The sequence below is a fragment of the Ochotona curzoniae genome, unplaced genomic scaffold (genome assembly GCF_017591425.1).
Source record: "Ochotona curzoniae isolate NIBS_2020 unplaced genomic scaffold, NIBS_Ocur_1.0 contig_1, whole genome shotgun sequence".
NCBI lineage: Eukaryota > Metazoa > Chordata > Mammalia > Lagomorpha > Ochotonidae > Ochotona > Ochotona curzoniae.
Window position 1 is genome coordinate 23,031,315 of NW_024464918.1, and position 27,684 is coordinate 23,058,998.

General features: G+C 43.8%; 1 protein-coding gene across 3 annotated transcripts in view; it reads left to right on the forward strand.

The window, feature by feature from the left end:
• PPP2R2B (protein phosphatase 2 regulatory subunit Bbeta) overlaps positions 1 to 27,684 on the forward strand; it is a 391,000-nt gene that overhangs the window by 334,223 nt on the left and 29,093 nt on the right. For all 3 annotated transcript variants that reach the window (XM_040998083.1, XM_040997993.1, XM_040998160.1), the window contains 2 exons: positions 2,637 to 2,814; positions 15,286 to 15,450. In XM_040998083.1, coding sequence (XP_040854017.1) covers positions 2,637 to 2,814; positions 15,286 to 15,450 — 343 coding nt within the window. The remainder of the gene's footprint in view (positions 1 to 2,636; positions 2,815 to 15,285; positions 15,451 to 27,684) is intronic.

The window sequence follows — 27,684 nt, forward strand, 5'->3', positions numbered from 1 at the left end:
GCTTCATTCCCTCCACAGCCTTGTTAATATGTGTTACTTTTGTATTCCTGATAATAGTCAGTCTGACTGGAGTGAGGTGCCTTCTTGTTGTTTTGATTTCCATTTTCCAGCTATTAATTATATTAAGCATCTTTTTCATAAACCTGTTGGCCATTCTATGCCCTCCCTTGAGAAATTCTGTTTAGATCTACTGTTATATTTGGATTATTTGGGGTCTTTTCCTATTGACTGGTTTGAATTCCTTATATATTCTGTTTATTCAGTTCTTGATAGATGTATAACTTGTCAATGTTTTCCATACATACCCTGCTTCTTCGCTCTAATGATTGTTCCCTTTACTATGCAGAAGCCTTTTTTGTTGGATGAAATCCTATTGGTCAGTTTCATGCTTTGGTCATGGTGTTTTGGGGAGCCTGATCTAAAAATTGCTTGTCCATTTTAGTATCTTTTTAAAGACTTATTTATGTGAAGGAGTTACAGAGAGGGAGATGAGAGAGAGAGAGAAAGAGAGAGAAATCTTCCATCCATCCATTGATTCACTTCCCAAATGATCACAACAACCAGGGCTTTGTCCAAGATTAGCTGGTTGTAGATCATGTGGATTTTCTTCTAGGATCTCTCCTATTCAGTTGGTACGTAGATCTGTTTTTATGACAATACCATGACGGTTTTATTACTGTATCTTTGTAATATATTTTAAAGTCAGGTAGTATAAAGTGTTCTGTGTCTGCCATTGTTCTTTTTTCGTAAGATTTCTTTGAGTATTGAGGGTCTTTTGTGGTTCAACATAAAATTTAGTAGTTTTTCCCTATTGTGGGAGATTTATTTCTGATCCAATCAGCTAGGAGCATTTAGTCTGTTTAGGCGTTCTATTTCTTCATTATTCAGTCTTGGTAAGCTGTGTGTTGTCCATTTTTTTCAAGTTATCCCATTATTACTTCACTGTTGTTTATAAAAATCTCTAGTAATCTTCTATGTTTCTGTGGTGACAGTTGCAGTGTCTTTTCTGATTTTGAGTCTTTTTTTTTTACTTAGTCTACCCAAGGGTTTGTCCCTTTTGTTTATCATTTCAAAGAACCAACTCTATCACTGATTTTTTAAATTTTTAGTCTATTTCATTTATTTATGCTCCATTTGTTATTATTTATTCTAATTTATAGTTTGGTTTATTCTTGCTTTCCCACATCCTTGAAGTACAAAAATGTTGAGGTCATTATGATTTTTTGAAATAGGCATTAATTGCTATAAACTTTACGCTTTTTATTTTTATTTTTATTGGAAAGTCAGATATACATAGAGGAGGAGGAACAGAGAGAAAAATCTTACATCCCCTGATTTATTCCCCAGGCAGCCGCAGCAGCCAGAGCGGTGCCAATCCCAAACCAGGAGCCCAGAGCCTCCTCCAGGTCTCCCACATGGGTGCAGGATCCCACGGCTTTGGGCCATCCTCAACTGCTTTCCCACGTCACAGGCAGGGAGCTGAATGGGAAGCAGGGCTGCTGGGATTAGAACCGGCGGCCATATGGGAACCCAGCACGTGCAAGACAAGGACTTCAGCCACTAGACTACCATGCAGGGCCCTAAATTTTACTCTTTGTTGCATTCCACTGGTTTCCATTGTTTTTTCCAAGAAATATTGTAACTTTTTTTCTTTATTACTTCCTCACTGGCTATTCAATAGTGAGCTGTTTAATTTACATAGGACAGTTTTGGGTTTTTTTGCTTGTTTGTTTTTGTTTGAAAGTCAGTTACAGAGAGAAGAGACAGATATTCCATCCACTGGCTCACTCCCCAAATGGCCACTACAGCCAGAGCTAAGCCAGTCTAAAGACAGGATCCAGGAACAACTTTGGGGTCTCCACAATGGGTGCAGGGACCCAAAGCCTTAGACCATCCTCTACTGCTGTCCTAGGTCTCCAGCCAGGAGCTGGATCTGAAATGGAGCAGCCAGGACCAGAACTTGTGCCCATGAGGGATTTCATTGCTGCAGGTGGAAGATGAGCCTACTGTGTCACCATTTTGGCACCCATAGGATAGTTTTGAACGTGAAAGTGGGACCTGTTGGTTGGTCATCCAATACAAGTATACATCAAGCTTTTCCCAAGACAAGCAGGGCTTTCATGGGCATCTTATACCAAAGGCTAAACTGGAGCTATAAAGTCTTGAATTATCAAAAAAAAATTTTTCCTAAAATGTTCTGAAGGATTTAGGGGACAGTTAGAATGTGATGGAGATCTGCAAAGCCATGAGATTAAAAAACATGAAGGATAAGTTAAGAAACTTAAAATTTGTGATAGCTTCATTTTTGAAGTAGATTTTGATACCCACACCCACACCCACATGAACCGACAGATCTGGAAAATAATGACCCAAGTGGAATCAAAGTTTTCTTGCAATGATATCACCTGGAGAGGTCTAGGGGAAGATTTGAGTTTATGAGATTCCCCATCAGAGTTAAGTGGTGGCGCTTTCTTATGAGATAGGAGTAAAGTTGAGAATAATGGAAGAGAACAACACGTGATGTAGGTCTCTTTCTCCCTGCGATTCTGAGCTGCTTTACTGTGGTTATGGTTACCTGTGTGTCAACAAAAGATCCTCCTTTTGTGCTAAAGTGACCTCTTTTTCTCACATCCCAGGTGCCTGTCCTGAGACCCATGGACTTGATGGTGGAGGCCACCCCACGAAGAGTATTTGCCAATGCACATACATATCACATCAACTCCATATCAGTCAACAGCGACTATGAAACCTACATGTCTGCTGATGACCTGAGGATTAACCTATGGAACTTTGAAATAACCAATCAAAGTTTTAGTATCCTTTCCTTGTGGCCAATGGTTAAAGGGCTTGAATTGAGAGTGAACAGGTATGAATGGGGTTGGGGAATCAGATGGAATGGGAAGGAACAATCACAGCTGTATCACTTGGTACCTATAGAGAACTTGTCACTTTGAGAATACACTGGCACTTGTTATTGTTATCCTAACAATACATTTGGGGATATGCTGAATTACCAGCAGTGGGCCACAACTGGCTCTGGTTTGCAACTCTGAGTCAGTTGCTTCATGCAGTGACATTTAAATGGCATGCAGTAAAATTAGATGTGATTTTAGCAACAATAAGATAAGGCCCTAGAGTTAGGATTCTTTCCTCTGTTACAATGTTCCTAAATGGCCTATGTAGGCTGCCTAAAAACCTGAGACAGTTTCTGTTGAATCATAATAGTGGTGATAATTATAGCTGCCATTCATTCAGTTCCCAGCACTTCTACTAAAAAACAAGTATTATATCTCATTATTACTACTTTATTGAAGGATAATATGTATGCTGAAAAGTGTACATTGATAACTACACAGCTAAAAGAATTTTCACAAATCAGACATACCTCTGGCCAGAATCCAGTTCAAAAAGAACTTAACTAGCAATCCTCAAACTCCCATCATGCCTCCTTAAAAGTTTCTACCCACCCCCAGGTCACATTTGATATAACAACCCTATAATGTAAGTTACATTATTACTTGTTTAAATTTTAGAGAATTCACAAAAATTACTGAAAGACTATCTAGGCCACAACTCACATTCTACTTTTAGACCCAGTTTCATACTAAAAATTGTCACTTTATTCAATCCCCTGTGATGTTTTCCATCTCATCAGAAACCTGACCTGTTGCTGTAATTGTTAGTTCTAAGTTTTATCATTCAGGCAATGGAGCAATCAGCCTAGGAGTCAGTATAACTTCTCCTTCATTTGCTAGTCTGACCCACTCCCAGACCAATCTGTTCATGAGCCCTGCCAAAACTTCTCTAAAATATATCCAAAATCAACTTCTATCTCTCCTCCTCTCTCCCCAGCCTACACTAATGATAAGCCACTGTTGTCTGTCACCTGTGTGACAGCGGCTGGTCTCCCTTCATGCTCTCTGCACAGTATGTGCACACATACCACTGGTGTGGAGCTTTTAACATGCAATCCAGGTATCATTCTTTCCCTGCTAAAAACACTGTAGTAACTTTCCATTGAGCTAAGAATAAAATCCAAGTTACCCTCAGCCTCTATGATTCTACACATTCTGATCTATGCCCCCTTCTTTAACCCTCTGTGATATCCCTTTTTCCCAATTCACTCTTCTTCAGTTAACTACACACGTTTCTGCTCATAGATAAACCTTGCTGCCTTTGTTTTACTGTTCCTTCTTTCTAGAATGCTGCATCCCCATGTTTACAAGGCCAGTAACGTATGATTCTTCTGACCTCTTTATAATGTTACCTTCACAGAGGAATGTTCACCCATTTATTCTTTTATTATTGTGGCTACAAATAATACTTTATCCCTCTCTGCCTCATAGTACTTAACCTTGTTCAGAATGGAATTTAATTGTGTGTTTTTGGTATCCCCACATTAGAATGTAAATTTTCTGAGAGTAACGGCTTTGTGTGATCGCTTACTGCATTCTAGTGTTTAACACAATGAAGTACAGGGATGAATGCTTAGCTTAGCAGTTAGGATGCTGGGTTGGGAAGCCCACATCCCATATTGGAGTACCTGGATTGGAGATCCAGCTCTTTCTCTGAATCCGGCTTCCTAGCAATGCAAATCCTGGGGGGATGGAGGGTGGGCACAGGGTGATGGCTCAAGCAACTGCCACAAAGGAGAACCCTGGATTGAATTCCCAGTTCCCAGCTTCAGTCTGGCCAGCCTAACTCCTGTGGGCATCTGGGGATTAAGCCAACAGATCCTTCCATTATTCCCTCTCTACTCCCCTGCTTCTTTCTTCCCTCCCCTCTCTCTGCCTCTCAAATAAGTAACTTTTTATAAAAACACTGAAATATAGGAAGCGGTTTGGACATACTAAGTTTAAGATCGTAGTAGATCATCAAAGTAGAATCATCTAGTAGACAGTTGATCATTAAATCTATCCTGAAACTTTTATAGTAAAACTCTATGTTCTAATATAAAATAGATCCCCATAATGGCTCAAGCATGTGAAAGATTATTTATCCTATTAAGATTAAGATTGACAATTCCCATCAGCAGCCAGCCTCATTCAGTCAGTGATTCAGAGACCTGGCCTCTTCCATGTTGCCTCTTTCTAAGTCACCATACTTATCTGCAGCAGGACAGTAAAAGGGAAGGTTGTAGCAGACTTCACTAGGAGACTCTTACAAGCCAGGCTCCCAAATAGAATGTATTACATAGGCTACAACTCAACCACTTGGCCTTTTGTAACTGAGGCAGGCTGGAAGATGTGATCTAGCTGTGTGCCCAAGACAAAAAGAAAAAAAAAACCCATTTTAGGCAGTGGGGGGGTAGCTGGTTAGCCTTCATCACAGCAAGTACCCTCAGACTTTTGGGGGAAAGACAAGTTTCACCAGCTAGTGGCAATTGGGAACTCTAAGAAGTGACCATCAGGCCCCTGTCTGGCATCTTATGTTCATTGCAGAGCAGATGTGACATACTGTCTGGATCTGGTAGAATCTGCCTGCAGATTCTGCCTGGCAGCACAGCTGCTAATAGAATGAGTGTGGGTGGTGGCTAGCTTTCTCTTTATAATGTATTGCAAGAGCCAGAAATCTGCTAAGGCTTGGCTGCCTGTCACTGTGAGCTGCTGCTTTTGCCAGTATGGGTGACATGTTGGCTGAATTTTGCCTCCAGGCCTTCAAGGGGGAAAGAACTTTCTCTAGGCATTTTGGGAGACAGTTGCCTTGGGGAGCATGCAGAGGGAAAATATTAATAGCACAGCTGAGGTTCTATTCTGCAGATTCTGCAGATGTGCGGCAGCTTACCAGATGCTGGTGTACAAATGAGCTCATACCATTCACCCTTAAAGCAGCCATGTGTAAAGTAATCATTGTCATCATGAGAGTGATGATAACCACTGTCTACGTGGTTCGTTTCGACCAGAATGCCCTAAACACTGAGCAGCCTGTACAAACCAGTACTTGTTTGCTTCTCATCGCTGAAGTGTGGCCACCTCCAGGGCAGCAGGCAGCCATCTTCACAACAGCTCCAGAAAGACACAAACAAGGCATCTCTTAAATAAGATGCTGCTTAACACCTTTTTGTAATGTCTCTTCTCATCTGTACCTTTTCCAACACATGACATAGGTACCACTGGGATGGTAGTAAGATGAATTGTCAGCAAGCATCTAATTGAACTGAGTGCCAGCTCAAGTGTGGATGGCGAGCTTGTACCTGCTCCCCATTTGCCTGGCATAGCTTTCTCTCGAGACTCAAATCACAGCCCCGAAACTGCCTCTTCAGGGAATCCTTTCCTTGCCAAATTAGCTCAGGTGCCCTTTGCCCTCAACCATCAAAGCTCCTTATACAAGCCTTTTTTGTAGCAATAACCTTGTAGGATTTCTTACTGTATATTTATCTCCCCATGCAGACTAATTTCCTGGAGACAAAGGGCCCCATCTCTTCATCTTCATGTTCCCTGTGCTTAGCACAGTGCTAGGAGCATATTAGGTACTCAAAAACTCTTGGCTGAAGGATAAAAATGCCTTACACAGCACTTAAGGGCATTTTAAAATATTTTTATCTTTATATTTTATAAATAATATAATTATAATAAATGTTAGCGAACACAGCAGTCATAAAATTCTATGATTTCATAGATACTGAAAAGTGCATTTATATTTCAAAGTAACTGCATGAAACTATAAGTTAACACAAGTCTTGGTCAAGAATGTGTTTAGAGAATATTGCCTTCCACTGACAGGTTTTTATTGTGATACTGGCATTATGGATAAGATCTCAGGCTTTGTAGTCTAACATAGACACAACCACTTCATGGATATGCGTGGTCCAACATGTTCCTTCATTTTTCTAAGCTTCTACTTCCCTATTTCAGCATCAATAAAAAAGAACTCTATCAAAGAGGATTATTAGGAACACACACACACTACCACCACCACTACTCCATATACCACACCACACACACCACACCACACCACACCATACCACACCATACCACACCACACCACTCAACAGTATGCACACATGGCAGTACCTGCCAAACAAATAATCAATAAACAGGGACTAATACCATTACAGTTATTCCTAAAAGGACAAGAAAATGGAGAAGTTCAATATTAGAGTAGTATACCCTATTTTGCACAATTCATTATTTGGGTCATCTTCTCAATTCTGGATCCCTCCTTCAGTTCTACATCTGACCCTTTTTTTGCAAGATTTTGCTTATTATACCCAAGTTATGAGATACATATGGGAACTCTTAGGTCCGACCCCTGTGTTTAGCACCAGGTCAGAGTGATGTAAACCTAAGCACTGTGGAAACTGGTCCTAAATTCTCTCCCGTCTGTCCATAGCCAGTATGATCCTATTGTGTGAATTGGGTCCTACTTTACAGTGGCCAAACATTAGTCTTAATGAGTTAATTATATCAGGATCATTTCTGGATTTGTAATTTTCTTAGGGAAAAGGCAGCTTTTACTTTTCACTAAATGGAAGTTGCTCTGTTACTCCAAGTGTCATTACATCTCTCTATTCCTCGATCTCAGATGACACACATCATGATAGTAGTTTCCCCACAGAGGTGTGTGCAAGACGGTACGGATGCACGGGATGGGACAGATGGCAGCAGAAAATCTAGAATGCCTCATAACAAACTGAATTGGACATTTTCTGATGATGAAATTCCAAGCTCTTTGTCTGGCATGAAAACTAAAAAATTTATGGTTATGGGTCTTTCAAATTCTCTCTCAGCTACCCCGGGGCCTTTTGTGACTCAGTACGTATTTAATATGGCACCATGTGTCTCTCTGTCAGTCCCCGCAGATTGAGCCTGGTGATTGGCAAACACTCGATGAATATTTGCATATTAGCTTTTTGTAAGCTCTTAGGAGAGGACTATCCCTTGGAGTCCTCTTTGGAGATCCCAAGTGTCTGTCCTCCCAGCTAGCGAGATCTAGATGCTTTGTAATCATTGCTAATATCCAAAGATTAAATTCAGACCTTAGGAAGCAAAAAGACCTCAAAGCAACTCACAACCAACAAAAGAGAATCCAGCTCTCATGTGCTCAGTGATCAGGCCAGCCTAGGATTTCCCAAGTTTTCCAGCTTGAGTACTTGCAGCCTGGGAGTGGAATGTGAGCAGTCAGCTGCTCCACAAACACGGGTACCTTGCCCAGGAAAACCACATGCTTCAGTTTTACACTTGGTCCTACGGGGAAGGAGCCTCCTTGGCTCTCCCTGACTTCGGCAGGACTTAGGGTACAGGAGGGTTTGTCCGTGGTAGAGAATCAGCAGGGGTGAGACACGGTACATGAACACCGTCCCCTGCAAAAGGCTGCAAAGCCATTGTGGGTGTAAACACTATCTTTAGAAAACATCCTTTTTCAGAAGACAGGCTTATTCAGCCCAATGTAAAACCATTGAATGACCATTTTTCTCCATTGCCTTGTTAATCAAATTCTTAAATGCTGACAGTGTAAATAGGATTACACCCATCTTAAGACAAAGAAATTGGAATCCAGATACAGGGAAATGAATTTTCCAAGTTCTAGCAAAAGTGAAATGCAGTCAAAACTGAATCCCAAATTCCTAGCACTCATTTACTTACATTTAAAATTGTTTATCACAATATTATTCTGAGATGTACTAACAGGGGTCAGGTTCCTGACCTCGTGACTCTCACATAAATGGGGCTAGGCCAAGGAAACTACAATTTTTAAGTATTTATTATTTTATGTAATATGTATTCACTGTAGGGATTTTGGAAAAATGTAATAAAGTGAACAAAATCTCACCATTTTTTTTTCTGTTTCAGCAATAGGTACTGTGATTTATTGAATCATATTCACTGAGAAAAATAGAAAAGAATAGATTCATAAGTAAACATATGTTTATATATATTCTCATAGGTGAACTATATAATGGAGACTAGCATATGAGGAAATAAACATATTTCCTGATGCAGTATGCATCTCTACTCTCAAATAAAGGGAGGACTCCTAATAAAACTGTTAAATAGACCTTGACAATTAAATACACCTTGACAACAGAATACTAGACTTTCTGCCATTGCCTGTGGCTCACGATGCCTTGATATACATTTACAGAGCAGAATGTTGGACTTGTGACTGTTGCTTAAGGACTGTACTATAATAATACGGAGGGAAACTGGGCAGGGGGGTGGTGGAATGGGGCATGAAGGGGAGAATTCCTGTGCCTATAGGACCAGATCATGAAAAATAACATTTAAAAATAACTTAAAAAAAAAGAAAAAACAAACTGTTGACTAACCCAGGAACCTTTCTTCTCCAATATAGGGAACGACACACACACACACACACACAGTCTCACATACTCACATACTCACATACTCACATACTCACATAACTACCTTTTCTTTGCCTTCCCTTCCCTGCATTGCTTTTCTGTTTAGCAGCCCTCACTCTGTAATATACTGTGGTAGGTTATGCTTACTGGATCTGTTGGCCACCTCTCCTGCTAGCATAGACACTTCATGGATTCCAGTCTCCTTTACTCATCACTCAATACTCCAGAGAGAACTCCAAGCAGGGCGTAAATTCTTCAGGAACATTTCATGATGGGTTAAATGAATAAATGGATTCCAGTAACAAAAGAATAGCTTACCTAACAAATTTAGAAGCTAGTCTCCCCACAGAAAAGAAACAATGAAATTTTCTTGCTTTCTCTCCCTCTATATTTCATGTGTTTAATTTTATTTGAAATAGCCACTCCCCAAATGGTCATAAGAGCCAGGCTGAGCCAAGCTGAAACCAGGAGCCAGGAATTCCATTTAGGTCCCCAGTGCCAGTGGCAACAATCTAAGGCTTTGGGCCATCTTCTTCTTCTTTCCAGAATTACTAATGGGGAGTTACTTTCAGAGAAGAGGAGCTGAGACTAGAATCAGTAAGCCAATATAGGATGCCAGCATTTCAAAAATCAGGTTAATCCTCTGTGCCACAAAGCCAGCCCCTCCCTGTGTTTTTAGGAGGCCTGAGTCAAACTATGCATTTTTGTCTTCAGCTTGGGTCACCTAAAATAATAAGTATATTAGCCTAGAAAGTCTTTAATATATAGATTAAATATAAATATATATGTAGATAATGAGATGTGTAAAAATTGACTTAGTGACTTCCGTATTTCTGTCTGCTAAATTTATTTGAGAGACGGAAAAGGAACAAGACAGAGGAAGAGCCCCCGTCTATCAGGTCAGTTTGCAGATGCCCACATGGCAGGAGGTACACCTTCCAGGGCTCCCACACGGGTGGCAGGAGCCCTATTTCTGCATCATCACCACTGCTAACTAGGATATAGCAAGGAAGCTGGAGTCAGGAGTTAGAACTGGGACTTAACCCCAGGTACTCTAACCTAAGACACAGGCAACCTCATTGGGGGCTTAGGCATGATGCCACAAATTTCTATATATTCTGGGTTATTGCCAGATCTTTTCTTTTATATACTACTGTAGTAGCTTTAAGGATTTTTTTTTTTATTTGAAAGAGTTAGAGAGAGAGACAACAAAAGCTTTCCATCCACCAATCCACTCAATCAAAGCTGAGCCAAGCCAAAGCAGGGATCCAGGAGCTTCATCTGTGTCTTGCAAAGGAGTGGCAGGGGTCCAAATACATGGATCATCTTCTGCTTTTCCCAGGGAGCTAAATGGGAAGTGGAGCAGCCTGGACTCAAACTAGAACCTATGTGGGATGCCAACTTTATTTATTATACAACACAATGCACTGGCCCCTGTAATCTTTTTTAGAAAGCTTTTATCCCTGTTTAGGACTAAGAAATTGACCTTTTTTTAAATATATAAAATTTTATTTTGACAATCTTTACATAGTTAATTAGGGTAAGAAGGTTCAAGGGCTACAGGAAAGTGGATAATACTAGTATGTTTTCCAAATTGTTACCTTCATGTTTAAAGGGGGGTATTAAGGGAGAAGGCCCACCCAATTTCCCACCCTCCCCAGGTCCCGGATGTAGGGCATGCTCTGAGGTTCTTGCTCAAGTGGTTTTGATATTGCAGCAGTTATGAATTGCTGTCAATCTTGCCACTCCAAGCACTATGAGGTCTTTGAAAAATCCATTGATTGACATAGTCCATCATAGCTGAGATGGTTGGTTGACCTGTTCTGTCTTCTCTGTTTTCTTCATTAGGGTTCTGAGTCCAGCATTTAGATTAGGAAGATCTCCAAAGAAACTTCTTGTATGTGCTAACAAGTACAGGGCCTGGCACCGTCCATCACCCCAATCAGCTGGTGGTTGCAATTGCTGGGTTGGTTCTGTTTTCTCTCCCGTCTTCCACTGGAACCAATGGGTGTTGCAGTCCAGCCTGGTTCTGCCCAGCACATACTTGGCCCTCACATTACCAGTGGGAGCTGCAGCCTAGTTGGAACGACCCACAATATTGACTTTTGAATGGCCCTCTGCTTCCCCCTTACCATCTTGCTCCCACGGTATCCATTCCCTCACCCCACTGCTGATATAATTTGTGACTTTGGCTTCCTGCGTGTTTGAAGTGGATCCCTTAAGGGTTGACCACCCAGTGTCTTCAATTATTATTTGAAATAGTGCTTCAGGCCACTGCCTGGCACAGCAGTGTCCTCACCTTCCCCACCTTCCCACTCTCTCCCTCTAAGCCCAGAGCTAAGCTGCCAAGCTGGCCGTGCCCCCTTCTCTCCACAGAGCTGCCTCCAGAGTCCCAGCAGAGAGCCTGATTAACCCCTTTTGTTAGCAGAGGTAATTTTCCTGGGCTCAGCATTAATAAGGAATGCTGTAAACAGTTGGGGTCAGAAAGAAAAGATCTGTCAAGCCCCAGGGTTAATTTAATAACAATCTGTTGGCTGTCTGAGTTGTGTATTGGCTGTGACTCCTGTGCTGTGTTTTGCTTTTGCCATTTAGTTCTTTAGGACAACAGGGAAATAAGTTGGATACAGAGCTCTAAAAAATAAGGAAGAGAAAATTGACTGTCAAAATTCATCATTCCATTTTCCAGATAACACAGGGAGCGTTACATTGCTCATCTCCTTTCTCCTTCTCTCCCAAAATGAAGGGCAAGACTGTATGTGCTGCATGCACTGTCCCTCCTGTTAGAACAGCAGAAAGGAAAAGGCTGTGATTCCAAAGGATATGAATGTGAAATTTGGCAACTGGTTCTAACATCCTTATCTTCCTAGCAAACCATCCCTCAGATAACAAGCCAGAAATCACCTTGTAAGGTTTCTATTCCAACCTCTGGTTCAAAAGAAAAATCTATCATATCGTAGGATATAAAAATCCTGATTTTAGAGATTGTCATCATCAAACTGGCAGGAGACTTAAGACAGCACAGCCCTCCCCTCCCTGCCCACTCTGCCCTCCTCCCAAATAAAGGAGAAAAGTAGGGCCTTTGGTCAGCCAGAAGCAGCTTCAAGACAGGAGGAATTGCCACACTGGCAGGTGGCGTTGTGAGGGCAACTCATTAGGGAAGGCATGGTGGTGAGAACCAGGCTCCAAGTGAGACAAACTTGAGTTCAAATGCCAACTCGCCCCTACATGTCATAGGACTGTGAGTAATGTATCTTCATCACTCTTTGTGCCCCTGTAGAATGGGGTTGTTAATAATACTGACCTCCTAACGCTGAGATGAGTGGCACATGAGACGAGGCAAAGAGCATTGCACAGGGCACGCATGGCAGTTGAAAAACAGTAGCTGTGGCCACTCCCTTCCTGCTTGCCTTTCTCATTGCTATCATTCCAAAGAGGGTAGAGACACTGTTTATCGCCTAAGACCACTGAGTCAAACATGAATGAGTCTCAGACCTGGACAAGAAAGAGAGCTGAAGACTTGAGAATAAGGTGGGGGTGGGGTGGGCAGGGACGGCCCAAAGGGACCAGAGTGGATGGAAGGAAGGAACAGTCCAGAAGCAGGGATCCCCAGACAAACCCAATGGGCACAGCTCTACCATGGTGCTCTGGCTGGTGGAGGGAGCAAGGGGGAAGCCTTCCCTGGTTCCACAGATTTGCTTATTTGCTTTGTTTTCACATATTCTGACTTTGGGGCTTTTATTTTTAGGTGGGAAAAAAATAACTATAGCTGTCACACCTCCCCCTCCCACACAACAAAGATCTCTTCCAGTTCAGCCTGTTTTCAGAGCTATCCTGGAAGAGGTTGAGAAAGCTGACACCAGATTTTCTTTGCCTATTTTGGAAGAGAAAAACATGCTCATGGGCACCATGGAGTCTCAAGACTCTTTCTGGAAAGTGAGGAAATTCAACATCAGTGCTACACTAACCTCCACTTTCCCTTTCCCCTGTCATGACCACAAAGCCCAGTGCATGGCTCAGGCGGCCAGAGAGGACATCAGAACAGCAGCCTGGAGCTGCCTCCCGTGTGGTACTCCCCCTTGTTCCCCAGAATGTCCCACCTGCAAGAATATTTGCAACTCTGGCAGAGGTTGAACTGACAGGCAGTATTTTGTGAATCCAAGGGACCCATGTGCCCCGAAGACTCAAGTAATACTTGCACCTGGGGTTGGCAGGAGAAATTGCAGTAAAATGTAATTTTAGCTCAGTCTCCATTTAATCTTCTAAAGAACTCAGCAGGATGTATAAAGCATGATTGAAGGGGAAGGAGGCACAGCCAAATTCAAAGCCATAGTTGTGTCGAGTTGCATGCTAGAATAGTTGCAGCAGGAGCAAAGGTGTTGTCCGGTAATAGATGACTCCTTTACTAGTGGGGCTTAAAATATTGGAACATTATTTGTACCTCTTCTAAACGTTAAGGAAGGAATGGTACCATACAGACAACTTTCATCCATTGTCATCTAATAGGGATAGTCTGAGTCAGTTCTTGCTTGCTGATTCAAGGCATTGTTTTCTAAGGTGTGGTACATAAACTCGTAGCACATACAGATGGCTTCATTATAATTATTAAATGCTCATTTTTCACATACATTATTGAAAATGTGACTTGTTCATTGAACCCATAACTTTATGAATATTGAACTATTGCTTGCTTAAAAAGAACTTAAGGGAGCAAAACTCAAATGACAAAGAAAAAATATTAAGTAAAAAATTCTACCCTATGATATACAATGGAGGCAAAAGACAGAGAGAGGCTCGCAAGTGGGGAAGTGTAGGGCAGGAGGGGATCTTCTGGATCGGCTTTGCTGTGCTGCTCCTTGGCAGGGAGTTGCTGGGTCCGCCGTCGCCTCTGAGTTGGGGGTGTAAAGGGATCAGGATACAACCAGCCCTTCTCACGTGTGAGACCCCTACAGCAGGTGTTTATGGAGTCAGCTGCATAAGTAAAAGGCTGGATTCCATTGCAAAATGTAAGGATGTGGCCTGAAGTAGCAGAGTGAGGATAATTTTCTTGATGAGTTAGTGCTAGGAGAAAGAAAATCATGAAAAAAATTAAAAGTATATTCCACGAGAACCTAAAACTTAGCCATCGTTCACCTGGATGACTGCTTGAGATACTTACATTGCCGCCCGTAGCTAAAGCAAATCACCACTTAGGGAGAGAGAGATTTTGTGTAATTAAGAGCCATTACAGATTTTGTACCTGGGATGTCACTTAGGGTTGTCACTCATTAGCCAAGTGACTGAAAGGAAATTATTTCACATACCTGAAGCCTTAGTTCCCATCCCTGCAAAATAGGGCCAAGAAAAATGTTGAGTATAGAACCTTAGGCACTAAACGAGTTCAGATCCATGACATACTTTGCATGAAGACTGATGGTGCAGAAAGCCAAGTGCTCAATAGTGCAGCTATTACCGTCATTATCAAAGATCATTAAGAAAGTTTCCAGGATCTCATTGAAGAGAACCTGCAGTCTCTCATTTATCAGCCCAGGAATGTGAGTAAGGATTCAAATATTGAATTTTTCATTTGAAATGGGAACTAGCTGCTTATCTGTTATTATAAAGGAGAAAACAAAAGTCTTTGCCACCTGGCACATTTTTCATAAGCACATGAATGTGTAACATGGATCATGAATGGTGGTCTTGTACATGTCTTAAATGTTTGAAAACACAAACACACTAATAAGGGTCAAATGCCTGAGTTCTAAGGCTACTTGTGACTTCTAAGTGACTCTGGTCCAGTTCATTAAATCCCCTGAGCTCCATCTGCCTGGGACCCATGCTTTGTGCTTCTTTGCTAACAACTATAACCAGGACCCACCATGGGCAGGGTAAGAGCTAACGTGTGACACTGAAGTCCAGTGATGCCGTCACTGACCCCGCCCCACCCCCAGCCCCAGCCACGCTCCCTTGGGTGGTCTCCCTCCTTGACTCGTCTGTGCCAGATATCGTGGACATCAAGCCGGCCAACATGGAGGAGCTCACGGAGGTGATCACAGCAGCTGAGTTCCATCCCCACCACTGCAACACCTTCGTGTACAGCAGTAGCAAAGGGACAATCCGGCTGTGTGACATGCGCGCCTCGGCCCTGTGTGACAGACACACCAAGTGTGAGTAGCAGCCTGAGGCTGATGGGGTGGGTGGGCCACTGGCTCCTGCCATTCCGGGAGGTATTGGAGGTTGCCGTCACTTTCATGCATCAAGCTGTGAACAAAGAGCCCACACATGCTGACCTGAGCCGAGGCTCACTCCAGGTTTGGTATATCAGTGAAGATGTAACCACAGATTCAATTCTAAAACATTCAGGAACAGAGAAGTCCTCTGTTGGTTGAAAGTGTTCTTAACACTGTGGCATGATACAGAGCATGAGCTAAGAAGGTCATTCTGCTGCTGTTGGGTAGGTAGCATAGAGACAGGTTAAGAGACTCTTAAAGCGGTAGCTTGGACAAGCAGGTGCTAGAGAAGGAGAAGGACAGACAGAGGTTCTGGAAGGATCTGGGCCACAGAGCAAACAAGACTTGCCAGAGTGTGAGAGACCGAGGATACCCAAGGAACCAAGGATGGCAGCTGAAGGCTGAGGGAGGGAGGGCCGTTAATGGCTCCTTGCAGAAGTGCAGCCATGGGAACTGGTTTCCGAGAGTCCCAGTGGTTCTAACGGGTACAGAGGAAATGCTTCTCAGAGAAGGGAGTTCAGGTAGAGGGCAGCCAGGCTGGCAGGCCCTCGGGTTATCAGGGCATTGACAGAGCAAAGCAGCCCTAATGCCCGTGGGAACTGAGTGCTTGGGAGCAAAAGACTATGGCTACACACACTGACACAGATGAAGCTGCTGTCAGTGACTGTGAGCACTGGGGTGGGCATGACAGGCCTGGAGCCAGCAGCGAGTGTTTCTGCAAAAGACAGCTCAGCAGTGCTGCTTGGAAGGCTGCGGCAGGCCATGTGCAGGTGCATCTAAGTACTGTGCAGGAGAGCTGGAGCCCGCCACCCCCTACTCCCAATCATCGCCTTCTCGTAAGTGAGCTTTTGCAACTGCAGTTAGAGATGAAGACCTCTCTCTTCCACAGACCCTATTTGTACTTTTATTTATGTGTGGCTGTCTGTGCAAGGCTTGCCAGGGATGCATATCTGGTGGCCCCTTTGGTAATTTGCGTTGCTTGTTTGGTAGCCAGTGTTTTATATCAGAGCTGTTATCTATCGTATGGACAGAGAATGAATTCTAGAGTGGTACGGACCAAATCCTGGCCTCAGCCCTTTCCAGCTGATTTGAACCACATTCCCTTAACTTTTCTAAGTCATCATTTTCTCACACACGAGGTGACCACAAGAAGTTGTGCCTATGTGCCTTGGACGATAAGTTTATCTTCTTTTTTTTTTTTTTTAACCAAAAGTAATCTAAAATCCCTGTGCAGTTTCTTTCATAATATGCATCTTCCATAATTTTTAAGACCACTCCCATGCATGGTTTTCAAAATTGTTTATGCCAAAACACATTTGTCTTTTGATTTAATTTCCCACAAACTTTGAATTATCTTCATATATTATGAAGGATGGTCGTGAGAATCTTTCCATGCATTTATCAGGGCAGGGGGCTTAGATGAGAAATAATGAAAACTGTAATAAATGTCTTATGCTTTTGCTGATGCCAAGTCTTGAAAATGTGGCATGTATCTGACACTCTCCACACATGTCAGCTCGGTCATTATTCCAGTGCTCAATGTCACATGTGCTTCAGCTACCCTGTTAGTGTGGACGTCATAGAGAAATCTCCTAGAGGCCTACTGGCTGTTTAAGAGAATGTGTGATTCTTTTCTTGCTCAGCGTTGTTCCCCCAGCTCTATAGTATTGCCCAATCTGTGCTAAGCACACACCTTGCATTCACTGGTGTTGTCAGGTTATTGGCTGTGCATGGTACTTCAGAGGAGCTGACCAGGGAAACTGTAATCAAGGATCAGTGCATGAAAAGGCACTAAGACATGAGAAAGCAGTCCATGTTGGTGAGATGCAGGATAATTGCCTGGGAGAAAGAGGCCACAGCGAAGCCATAATGGTTATGATTTTCTTTAAAAAAAAAATACTTCTGACAAGCGTTAAAATAGTCAAGGGACTAATATGATCAAAATTAGCTTTTATAGAAAAGTTGCTTGGACAGAAGGCATAAGAATGGAAGTTGAGTTCTGGCTGGGGAAAAAGAGTAGGAAACAAACTAGGAAGATACTAGAATCTAAACAAGGATTTCCTAATGTTTACTGTGAATGTGAAGATACACAGTTTGTCTCATGGAGGGGTCTGTTCTGTGCATTGGAGGTTGTTGAACAGCATCCCTGGCCCTACTCTCTGGATGCCAGTGAAATAGGTCCAGATGTGACAACCAAAAATGTCTCCAGATGTTGTAAAGCTGATCCTGGCTGAAGGTCACACTGGGTTCCTCTCCTTCAGCCAGAGGGTCTTGTGTCTGTGACATCTTGTGTCTGTGAAGGACTCTGACATGATAGAAAGCAAGACTCACCTCCTGCACTCAAACATGTTGAAATGTAGCCAGTGAGATCCCCAGGGAGCAGTGCTGGAAGAAGGCAGAAGGCAGTGTGTGTGTTAATACCTGGATGAGTGGTGAACTAAATGAAGGTATCCAGGTCAGGGTAGGACTTGGGGTCCGACCTCACTGAGTAATTACAGTGTATGTGCTAGTGTTGTATGGGTATGATTTGGTTAGATGAGGAGTAAGATGTGTTTTGGGCAGTGTGTGCAGAATGGGCAAAATGAAGTTAAGATATTATGGAACCGTTAGAGTCAACACAAAAATCAGCAGGCTTGAGGGGAAAGGCAGTATTGAGTTATGAGGGGTAATGGCTCTCATGAAGTCAGTCCATGTTGATCAGAGCCAAAAGTGTGTTCCATCATGCATTCATTGGTCCGTTGAGAGCCTGACTCTCAGTGTTACCGTTCGTCTTGAACTTTTCCACTGGAGCAGCTGTGCTAATCCAGGCCGCGAGCCACGCTGTGTGGAAGAAGGGCACGCAGAGGCAACCCGGCCTCTGCCATGTGCTGCGCACTGCCTGTGCCAACAGCAGAGGCAAAACAGCACGTGCCTGCGACCGGCAACCCTGGGGGAAGAAATGGCCATGATGGATTCTCAGTGGAGTGAGGTTTTTCCATTTTAACATTTCATGTACATTTTGCATTCAACTGTAGGAGATGTCTACTTTCAATTTGATAATTACATTTCTACCAAAGATTTCAAGCAAAATTTATGTTCTCAAAAGATACAGCAATGATTTTACATAATAGCTTTTTCTACTACCAACTATGCCCTTAGGTTCTCATCTCTCCCCAAAACCTTGAAATGTATATATGTGTTCTTGCTTGAGAAGCAGAGTGATTTGAAGTCAGTCTGCTGGAGAACAGGATTTACAGAGCTTCCATATAAGGAAAAGTAGTGAAATAGTACAAAAAAAATGGAAAATTTTAAGTTTTCTTTAGTCTAAGGAAACTCATAACCTAGATAATGATAGTGACTGCGAAAAACAAAAGGAAGGAAAGGAAAATGGAAAAAGAACAGTTTTATTTGAAATAACTGTGTGTTGTTAATGCCAAGGTTGGCATTCATCACATCTGGCTATGATGCCACTTGTTCCATAGCTTTTCCTTCCAGACAATAAAATGTCTGAATATCAAAGCTGAATCTGGTTTGTTCACATGTTATTGCCAAAGCCTGACATATAAGTAGGTGGTCAGTTAACTGTCATAAGTGACATACAGGAATGGGGACTGTTGAGAACTCATCCTGAGAGAGAGGGAAGCATTGGAGTTCAGGCTGGGAATGAGGTGACAGTGGCTGCAGGGGCTGTCTGGTCAGGGAAGGGCCATGACCTCAGGGTGGCGGCCAGAGATGATGCAAGAGGCATGGGCTTCCTCACAGCCCATGTGGCACAGACCAGCCTACAGTCACTTCCACGCATGTTCTGGATGTTGGGGAACAAACTGGCTGGGGGTACTGATGAACCCTCAGCTTCAAATGGCAGCAAACAAGTCCTTAGAAACTTGCAGAACAAGCATGGTTTAAGGCAGATTCTTCAGAATCAGAGCTCCTGGCACAGTGTCTGTGTGACTTTGGACCAGAGCACCAACTTCCTCACTGGGGCTTAGGGATGTTAACGGTGGCATCACAGGGCTGGCTGTGGAGAAGTGTCATCCTATGTGTAAGATCCTACACTTTGTCAGATATGTGGAAGTTGGGTCCAGCAGCAAATATCACAATTATTCCCCCATGAACTCTCCCTGCTCCAGGCCTGAAGCCAGCAGGTACTTGAAATCCCAACCTCTGTGCTAGGTACAGGAGGCCACATCATCAATGGATTTAATCAATATTGATAAAGCAGATACTACATGCCAGGTCCCACTTCGGGCTCTGAGGACACAGAAACGAACAGAAGTAGGCGTATCCCTCTGAGAACTTGATTGTGTTAGAATTCCTCAATCAGAGCTAACAGGTGCTCATGGATGTGTGTAAAAAATTGATATAAGGGATTGGTTCACATGAGGGGGTAAGTTGACAGATCACTGTATCTGGCAGGCTGCAGACCCCAGGGAAGCAAGGGTGGTGTCTTAATCCAAAGGTCCTCTGGTCATAGAGCCAGCGATCCAGCCCAAGGCTCCTGGGGAAGCCCAGGTTGGCACCCACAGGCATTCAGGCAGATGCTACATCCTCTGACTTACAGGGAGCTCAGGCTTTTTCACCTCTTGGGCCCTTCAATGCAGGGCAAAAGGCCCTTGCAGAGCAGGGAGGGGGCAATTCACTACCAATGGAATGTCATATCTGGCCAAAACCAACCTCCCTGAAGCACCCACAATGTCTGATCCAATATCTGGGCATGCCACGACCCCATCAAGTTGGCAGACAAAGTTAACCACCCTGTCTAAAGGACAAAGCAGCATTCATTCATCAATCATGAAAGAATATTGCATTGCAGCTATAATCAGGGGTATGACAGACACACGTGGCACTGGGAGTGGGTGGGAGGAGGCAGTGATTGCTGAGGCAAGATTTAAATGAGAAGTGGAAGAGTCATCCGGGCATACACAGCCAGGGAACACCAGGGGCTACTCCCCGCAGCCCCGGAGAAGCAGAGCTGGGGGGCGAGGAGGGAGCCCCTTGGGAGTCCAGGGAACTTGCTAGTGGCCTTCAAGCCCTCTGCCAAGCTGTGTCTCAGCATCTCCCAAACCAACACCCGTAGCGCTCAGCAGTGAATGCTGCCGTCCTGCTAATCTAATTAAGCAGTGAGCAGGACTCATTTTCCCGACCCGTCCAAAGGGCCGACCTTCTCCAGCGTGCATCTCACTTTGTTCGGCTGCGGCTGTTGCTGGCCCTCCAGCTTCTGCCAGCTGGGAAAACAACTTGAAACTGACCTCTCGCCTGACATTTCATATTGATTTTCCTCATCCTCCTCAAGCGCCAGTCTTCTGCCGACAGCAGTTCAGCCCAAGTGTGTGTGTGTGTGTGTGTGTGTGTGTGTGTGTGTGTGTGAATAGAATTGAGACAGTTCATCAGAGTTCAAAATGAAAAGCAACATTGGCTTTTGGAGATGAGCTCCGAGAAGGCGGGTATTTAATAACCATCAGCATTTAATCAAAACGCTGAGGAGAAGCGTGGTATCAGAGCTGCATATATTAATTTCCATATGTCCCTCACTCTGCATGCTCAGCAGGGGCGATTCCTTCTCTCTCCATGCTTATTTTTTTTCTTTCTGCCACTTCTGGCGGTAGTGACAGGGTGGTGCTTGCAGTTGGAGCCCTGAAACAGCAGGGTGCTGATGGTAGCAGCCCTAGGCCAGCCTTGGTGGTGCTTTCCCCTTTCAGTAAATGAGAATGGGATGAGGAGGGGGTTTGAGTTAAGACTTTAATCTCCTTTCCAGTGACCTGCTCAGGTCTGAAACCTCAGTTCCTTGTAGGCTGGCCACACTTCTTGTATTGCTAATGTTTCCCATCCTTTCCTGCCACAGGGCCTTGGTATGTGCTTTCCTGCCACATTCTCCCACCTGTCTGGACTGTATTCATCTTTTTACATTGATTTCTTTTTATTGGGAGGATGGATTAACAGAGAGAAGGAGAGACAGAGGTGTGCTGCTTCACTCCTCAGATGGCCACAGCAGCCATAATTGAACCAATCAAAAGCCAAGAACCAGGAGCCTCCTCCAGGTCTACCATGCAGGTGCCAGGGTCCTAAGGACTTGTCATCCTCCAGTGCTTTTCAGGGCCATAAGCAGGGAGCTGGGTGGGAAGTGGAGCAGTGGGGGACATCCCATATGGGATGCTGGTGCTTGCAGACAGAATACTAGCCCCAAGAGCCATCACACTGACCCCATACTCTATTTTTTTAGGCCTCTGAGAAAATGTCACCTCCTCAAAGAGGACTTCTCCATTGACCCCATCAGCAACCCATTTTTTTGCATAGTTCCTTCCTGGTCCTCAAAATCACTGTTGGCATTCCCAAGTCCCTTTCTCCCTGGCTGGAGTGGAAGGTCCCTGAAGTGAGCCACCTCATTTATCTTACTAACCACCGGCTTTCAGAGTGTCTGTAAGGGACTGAGACTTCCTGGGGCAACTATGACAGAAAGGCACGTCAGAGAGGTATAGGAGTCACACAGGGCAGTGGTAACCCAGTGTCCAAGCCTGGGGCGTAAACAGCAAGACTTGATTGTCTCTCAGCTCTGAAGGCTGCTGTTCAAGGTAAAGGTTGATGTCCCTCTCTCCTGGCTTATCCCTGGCCATCTTCTCTCTGGGTCTTCTGATTGTCTTTCCTCTGCTTGCATCTGCCCCCTTATAAGAAGGGAAGAGTTTTCTGGTTTGATAGCACCTGCTGGTGCAGGCAGAGCTGGGAGGGCTCTGGAAGGACAGCTGACCTCTCTGATTTAACAGAGGACCTTGAGCACCTCACCAAAATAGGGAAAGAAGAATAGGTTGAACAATGCTTTAACCAGTCTTATAAGGTCACCAGTCATGTTGGATGAGGGCTGTGCCCAAATGGCCTCATTTTCTTCTAAGTGTCCCTGTAAGTTCCCCATCTCATGCACTAGGTGGGCTTGTTGTGAGTGACCATGGAATGGACCCTGTTGAGTCCATCACAGAAGGAAAGACAACAAAAGTAGTTAAGAACTGACAGGTGTCGCTCTGCTCCCTCTTCCCTGGGGAGCCGGGTGAGCACCGCTGCTGGCCCATCCCTCCAGGCAGTTAAGGTAAAAAGTGGCCACACAGATCTCCCACACAACCCTTGATGCCTCGCAAGTGTGCAGGGAACATGAGTTGTAGTCAGGACAACCAGAGAACTTTTTAAAATGTAAATGTTTTTATTTTTAAATGTTTGTTTCATAGGTGAAAGGACTGCAGACCCATGCAGATCTCTAAATGGGATGAGAAAAGATGAGGAGGGAGGGAATGTGGGTGAGGGATAAGACCCACCCCTCCCTCTTGTGACTGTGAGGGTACAGGGAGTGGTTAGGGAGAAAGACGTGCCATTCCTTGCTGCCAGATCACTTTAGTGTCAGAGAACAGAGATGGTCTCCTGGTTTTGTCCCAGGGGCCCTAGTAGAAGAATGTCCTCCATTGTTCTGAGATGGTGTTGGCTTCATTTCACTCTGTGTGAGATACTACTTCCCATACTTGTCAGGTGTCTATATTTGTTTCGGTATGTCTACTAGCCTCAAATGCTTACTGGAGAATTTGGACTGTAACATTGTTCAATCTAATTTTCCTTCCCTATTTTGGTGAGGCATTCAAGGTCCTCTGTTTAATCAGAGAGGCCAGCTGTCCTTTCCTGTGCATCCCAATTTGTTGTTTTTTCCTTGCATCAAGGTGGCCCAGTCCCACAACATGTGCTCCAAGGCCAGACCAGATGTCCATGTAGTATTCCTTGAGATTAGGGATTGGGTGGAGTGGACCCATGGGCCAACCCCTAAAGAACCACTACTGAGTTGGTCTCCAGATCTGGCTCTCACATGTACCACTGGGCCCTGCAACCCAGCTGAGCCCAACCCACACCCAGACCCAGCTCTGCCTGCACCAGCAGGTGCTATTGAAACATAAAACTTGACCAAAAGAGCCAAAGGCTTAGCTGATAAAAACCCATTAATTCCTCCATGTGCTCTGTTTGCTTTAGGGCCATAGCATTCGGGTACTTTCTGTGGTGCTGAAATAGTGTGTGTATGAATGAAGAAGACTTTGATGGTAGAGACTATGAGGAGCAAGACACCTTTTTCCTACTCAGAGGTCACTTTAAAGGAAGAGAGTGCCAAAAAAGTAGAATTGGTTCCAGCAATGTAACAGGGACAAAGCAAGTGGAATCCTCAGATGGACTGGGAACAGAAAAGGAAGTTCCTTGCCAAGGACGTTAGACTGCCATTAAAGAGTGAAGTGAGTAGGGAGTGTGTATGATGACTGAAAGCAAGATGCAGAATCACACACTTTCCCTGAGTGCATCCTGCCGCCGTGAGCATGTAGGACACATGTGAGAGCAATGGCTCTGAAAGGCATGATAACAGCAATCAAATAGGTAGCTTCCTTGTGTCCAGATTGCCCTCCAATTTTTATTTTCTTTTTGTAATGTGGAGAAAGTTGGTAAATCACAAGGAAACCCTGCTAGGTGCCTCAGCTCCTACCAAGAAAGAGGAAAATTCCTGTGCACCCCTATGGCAACTGTCCCAGGTACCAGTACTAGGGCAAGGCGAAAAGAAAAAAAAAGCAAACAGCCCAGCGTGTTGTTCGCTGTAGGAACGACCCAGGACATTTCTGCTTGATTGCATCCCCTCCATGAAAATAAGTTGGAGAGAAGTGAGTTCAGAGACACGGTCAAAATAGGGGAGGAAAATCAACATGATTGACCAGCCACAATCATCCTGTGAATGTGGTCAATGGTGGATGTTAAAGGGAGTTACTCAACCCCCCTATGTGCCCTCAGTAGTCGCCCATTAAAATGGGGGGTTACTAGTGATACTTATCTTCAGGGGGCTTGTAAGGAGTAAAGGAAGCAACACCCATGAAGTCTTTTTTTTTTCATTTTAGCTCCCACCCACGTATAATGGAGAATACATATTAATCTTTCTGGGTTCATTTTATTTCACTCAACATGATGTCCTCCAGTTGAGTTCATTTTGCTGCAAATAATAGAATTTCATTCTTTCTACACTTAAAAAGCAGTTGTGTGGGTCACATTTTCTTTATTCATTCATCTAATGATGGACACCTTGGTTGGTGCCAAGTTTTGTCTGTCTGTGAATGGAGTTGCTAATAAGCGTAGTGGTGCGAGAATTTCTTGAATTCATTGTGGTCAAGTATTTTGGGCATATGCTCAATAGTGGGACTGTTGGATACTATAGAAAGTTTGCTTCTTGTTTTTAAGGCAATTTCTGCACTGGTGTCCGCAGTGGCTGCTCTTATTTACATTCCCGTCTACAGTGTAGAAGTATCCCCCTTTCTCACACCCTCATCAGGATTTGATTCTCTAGGCTTTGGATTTTAGCCCTTCTTACAGGAGTGAAGTGATAACTGTGGTTTTGTTTTGCACTTCCCTGATGGCTAGTGATGTTGCCATTTTAAAAATATATTGGCAAGTCATTTCTAGTTCTTTTGAGAAGAGTCTGCTGAAGTCCTTTGTTTGTTGTTCAGTTTTTTAATTGCTGATATATTCAGGATATTAGTTGTTTGTTGGATAGGTGGTTTGCAAATATTTTCCCCATGGTGTTAGATGTCTCTTCATGCTTTTACTCATTTCCTTTGTTGCACCAAAGCTTCTGAGTTCAATCTAGTCCAATTTATTTAGTTATGCATTTGTTGCCTGTGCTTTGGGAGCTGGGGGTCTTATTTTAAACGTTATCCCCTACACCACGATATCCAGGAAGCCTTAGAATTGTACTTGTGTAAATAATGTAAGTGAAATGTTATTTATAATCACAGTGACCGTACTATATTGTACATTCTTCTCTAGCACATATGATTTTTTTAAAGATTTTTTTTTTTACTTTTATTGGAAGGCAGATTAACCAGCAGGAGGAACAAAGATCTGCCATCTGTTGGTTCATTCCACAGATAGCAAAAGTGGCTGGAGCTGAGCTGATCCAAAGCCTCTCCCAGGTCTTCCATGTGGGTGCAGGGTTCCAAGGCATTGGGACATCCTCTGCTGCCTTCCCAGGCCACAAGCAGGGAGCTGGCACCACATGTGATTTTAAAAAGTAGGAGTAGGAAGAATGGCCATGATTGTATTAGAAGAAGTGAAGTCAACAACCATAAGCTCAACTAAATCGTGTAATATTCTACTGTGTCCAGGAGACAAGCTCAGTATACACATGTGAGTTCAGAAAATCCTCATGGCAAAGTCTCTGAGACACACATTGTGATTATTCACACTTCACCTATGGAACAATTAGCTAAGACGAGAAATGATTTTTCTTTTTTTCATCACCAGAGAGCAAGTGACATGCTGAGGTTTGGCCCCGTCTTTACCAGGACAGCCTAAGTCACTTACTCACCTAAGAATTACTAAAAGCAACTTCCTTCAAGGAGCTTGTTTTCTAGTAAGGAGAGAAGAAAGTACATACTTGGTGAGTAACTAAGATTGTTTCAGACAACGAGCAAAGCTATAAGAAAACCAAACAGGGTCAGACAGCAGTGCAGTGTGCTGTTTCCTTGGGGTGATGGGCGAGAAAGCCTTTGAATTAAGATCTAGAATATGAGAAACATCCAAAGAGAAAGTTAACACCTAAGGATGATGATGGTAACAAAGGAAGAACTTTATGTGTTTAAACCATAGGAAAAAGACCAGGGGCCCGTGTTGTGGCACAGTGATTTAGCTGCCATCTGTGATGTCAGCGTCCCATATGAATGGTCTTTGGAGTCGCAGCTGTTCCACTTCCAATCTGGTTCTCTGGTAATATAGCCTGGGAGAGCAGCAGAAGATGGCCCAAGTACTTGGGCCCCTGCACCCACATGAGAAACTCATGCAGAATTCCTGGCTCCGGGCTTTGGCCTTGCCCATCTTCTGTCATCATACCCATTTGGGGAGTCAACCAGCAGATGAAAAATCTCTGTGTTGTCTTCTCTAACTCTGCCTTTTAAATAAGTGTATTTTTTTGTTCCTTTTTAAAAATGAAAATTAGACCAGAAGATGGAGACGAATGGGCTGTGGAAGTTAGGAAGTGATGCCAAAGGGTTGGCTATAGACCATGCAGAGTGTTGTAAGTCTGAACAGAGCATTAGGACTTCATGAGATGGTTCCAAGTGGGAAGTGAATACGCTCATTTACTGTAATAGGAGTTTTGCCTATAGTGCTCCTATAAGATTAGATCACCTAGTGATATTATAGCAACCTTAGTTCGCACAAATGCATTTCATAATGTTCACTTGACACAGCTACATAATGACACATTTTTCAATGTTTTCCTCATAGTTAAATGAAACATGAATATATTGTGTTCCTGGTCTTGAAAGTTTAAAAAAAACCAAAGATAGGGCCCGGTATGATAGCCTAGTGGCTAAATCCTCACCTTGCATACATTAGGATCCCATATGGATACTGGTTCGTGTCCTGGCTGCCCCACTTCTATCCAGCTCCCTGTTTATGGCCTGGGAAGGCAGTAAAGGATCGTCCAAAGAATTAGGACTCTGCACCCACATGGGACACCCAGAATAAGCTTCAGATCAGCTCCGCTCAGCTCTGTCCATTGCAGCTACTTGGAGAGTGAACCAGCAGATACAAGATCATTTACTCTCTCCTTCTCAGTGTAAATTTGCCTTTAAAATAAAATAAATAGTAAGTTAATGAGCTTTAAAAAATAGCCATCCTGGAAGTGGGGAGACCAATGAGGAAGCCGTTGCTATAGAGTGGAGGCACTATGGTGAGGACTCTGACCAGGGTGGGACAGTGCAGCTGTGGTGAGTGGTAGACCCCTGAGCTGATGAAGTAGTGAGGCCGAGGATCTGCTGGGACACTGGAAGTAGAGAGTGGCTGGAAGGGTAGATGATTCTGAGATTTGGGTTGTATTGGTAACGCAGTGAAATGGAGATACTGGAGAGGAAGAGGTTTGGTGTGGGAAGCCGAAACATTCTTTTCTGGACATATGCAGATTGAGATATCCATGAGGCATCTGAGGAAACAAGCCTGGTAGACAATGGGATTCATGCATTGAAGTCAGAGGAGAGGCCTGGGCTAGAAATCTAAGGGTCACATGCATGCCACTATCACTAAAGCCATAGGCAGCACCCTGGCACCTGAGAGACAAGATGCGGGTAGAGAACAGGGGCCCAGGGCCATGGATAAGGACATACACCAACATTTCCCAATGGAGCAAGGGGAGGAGGAGGT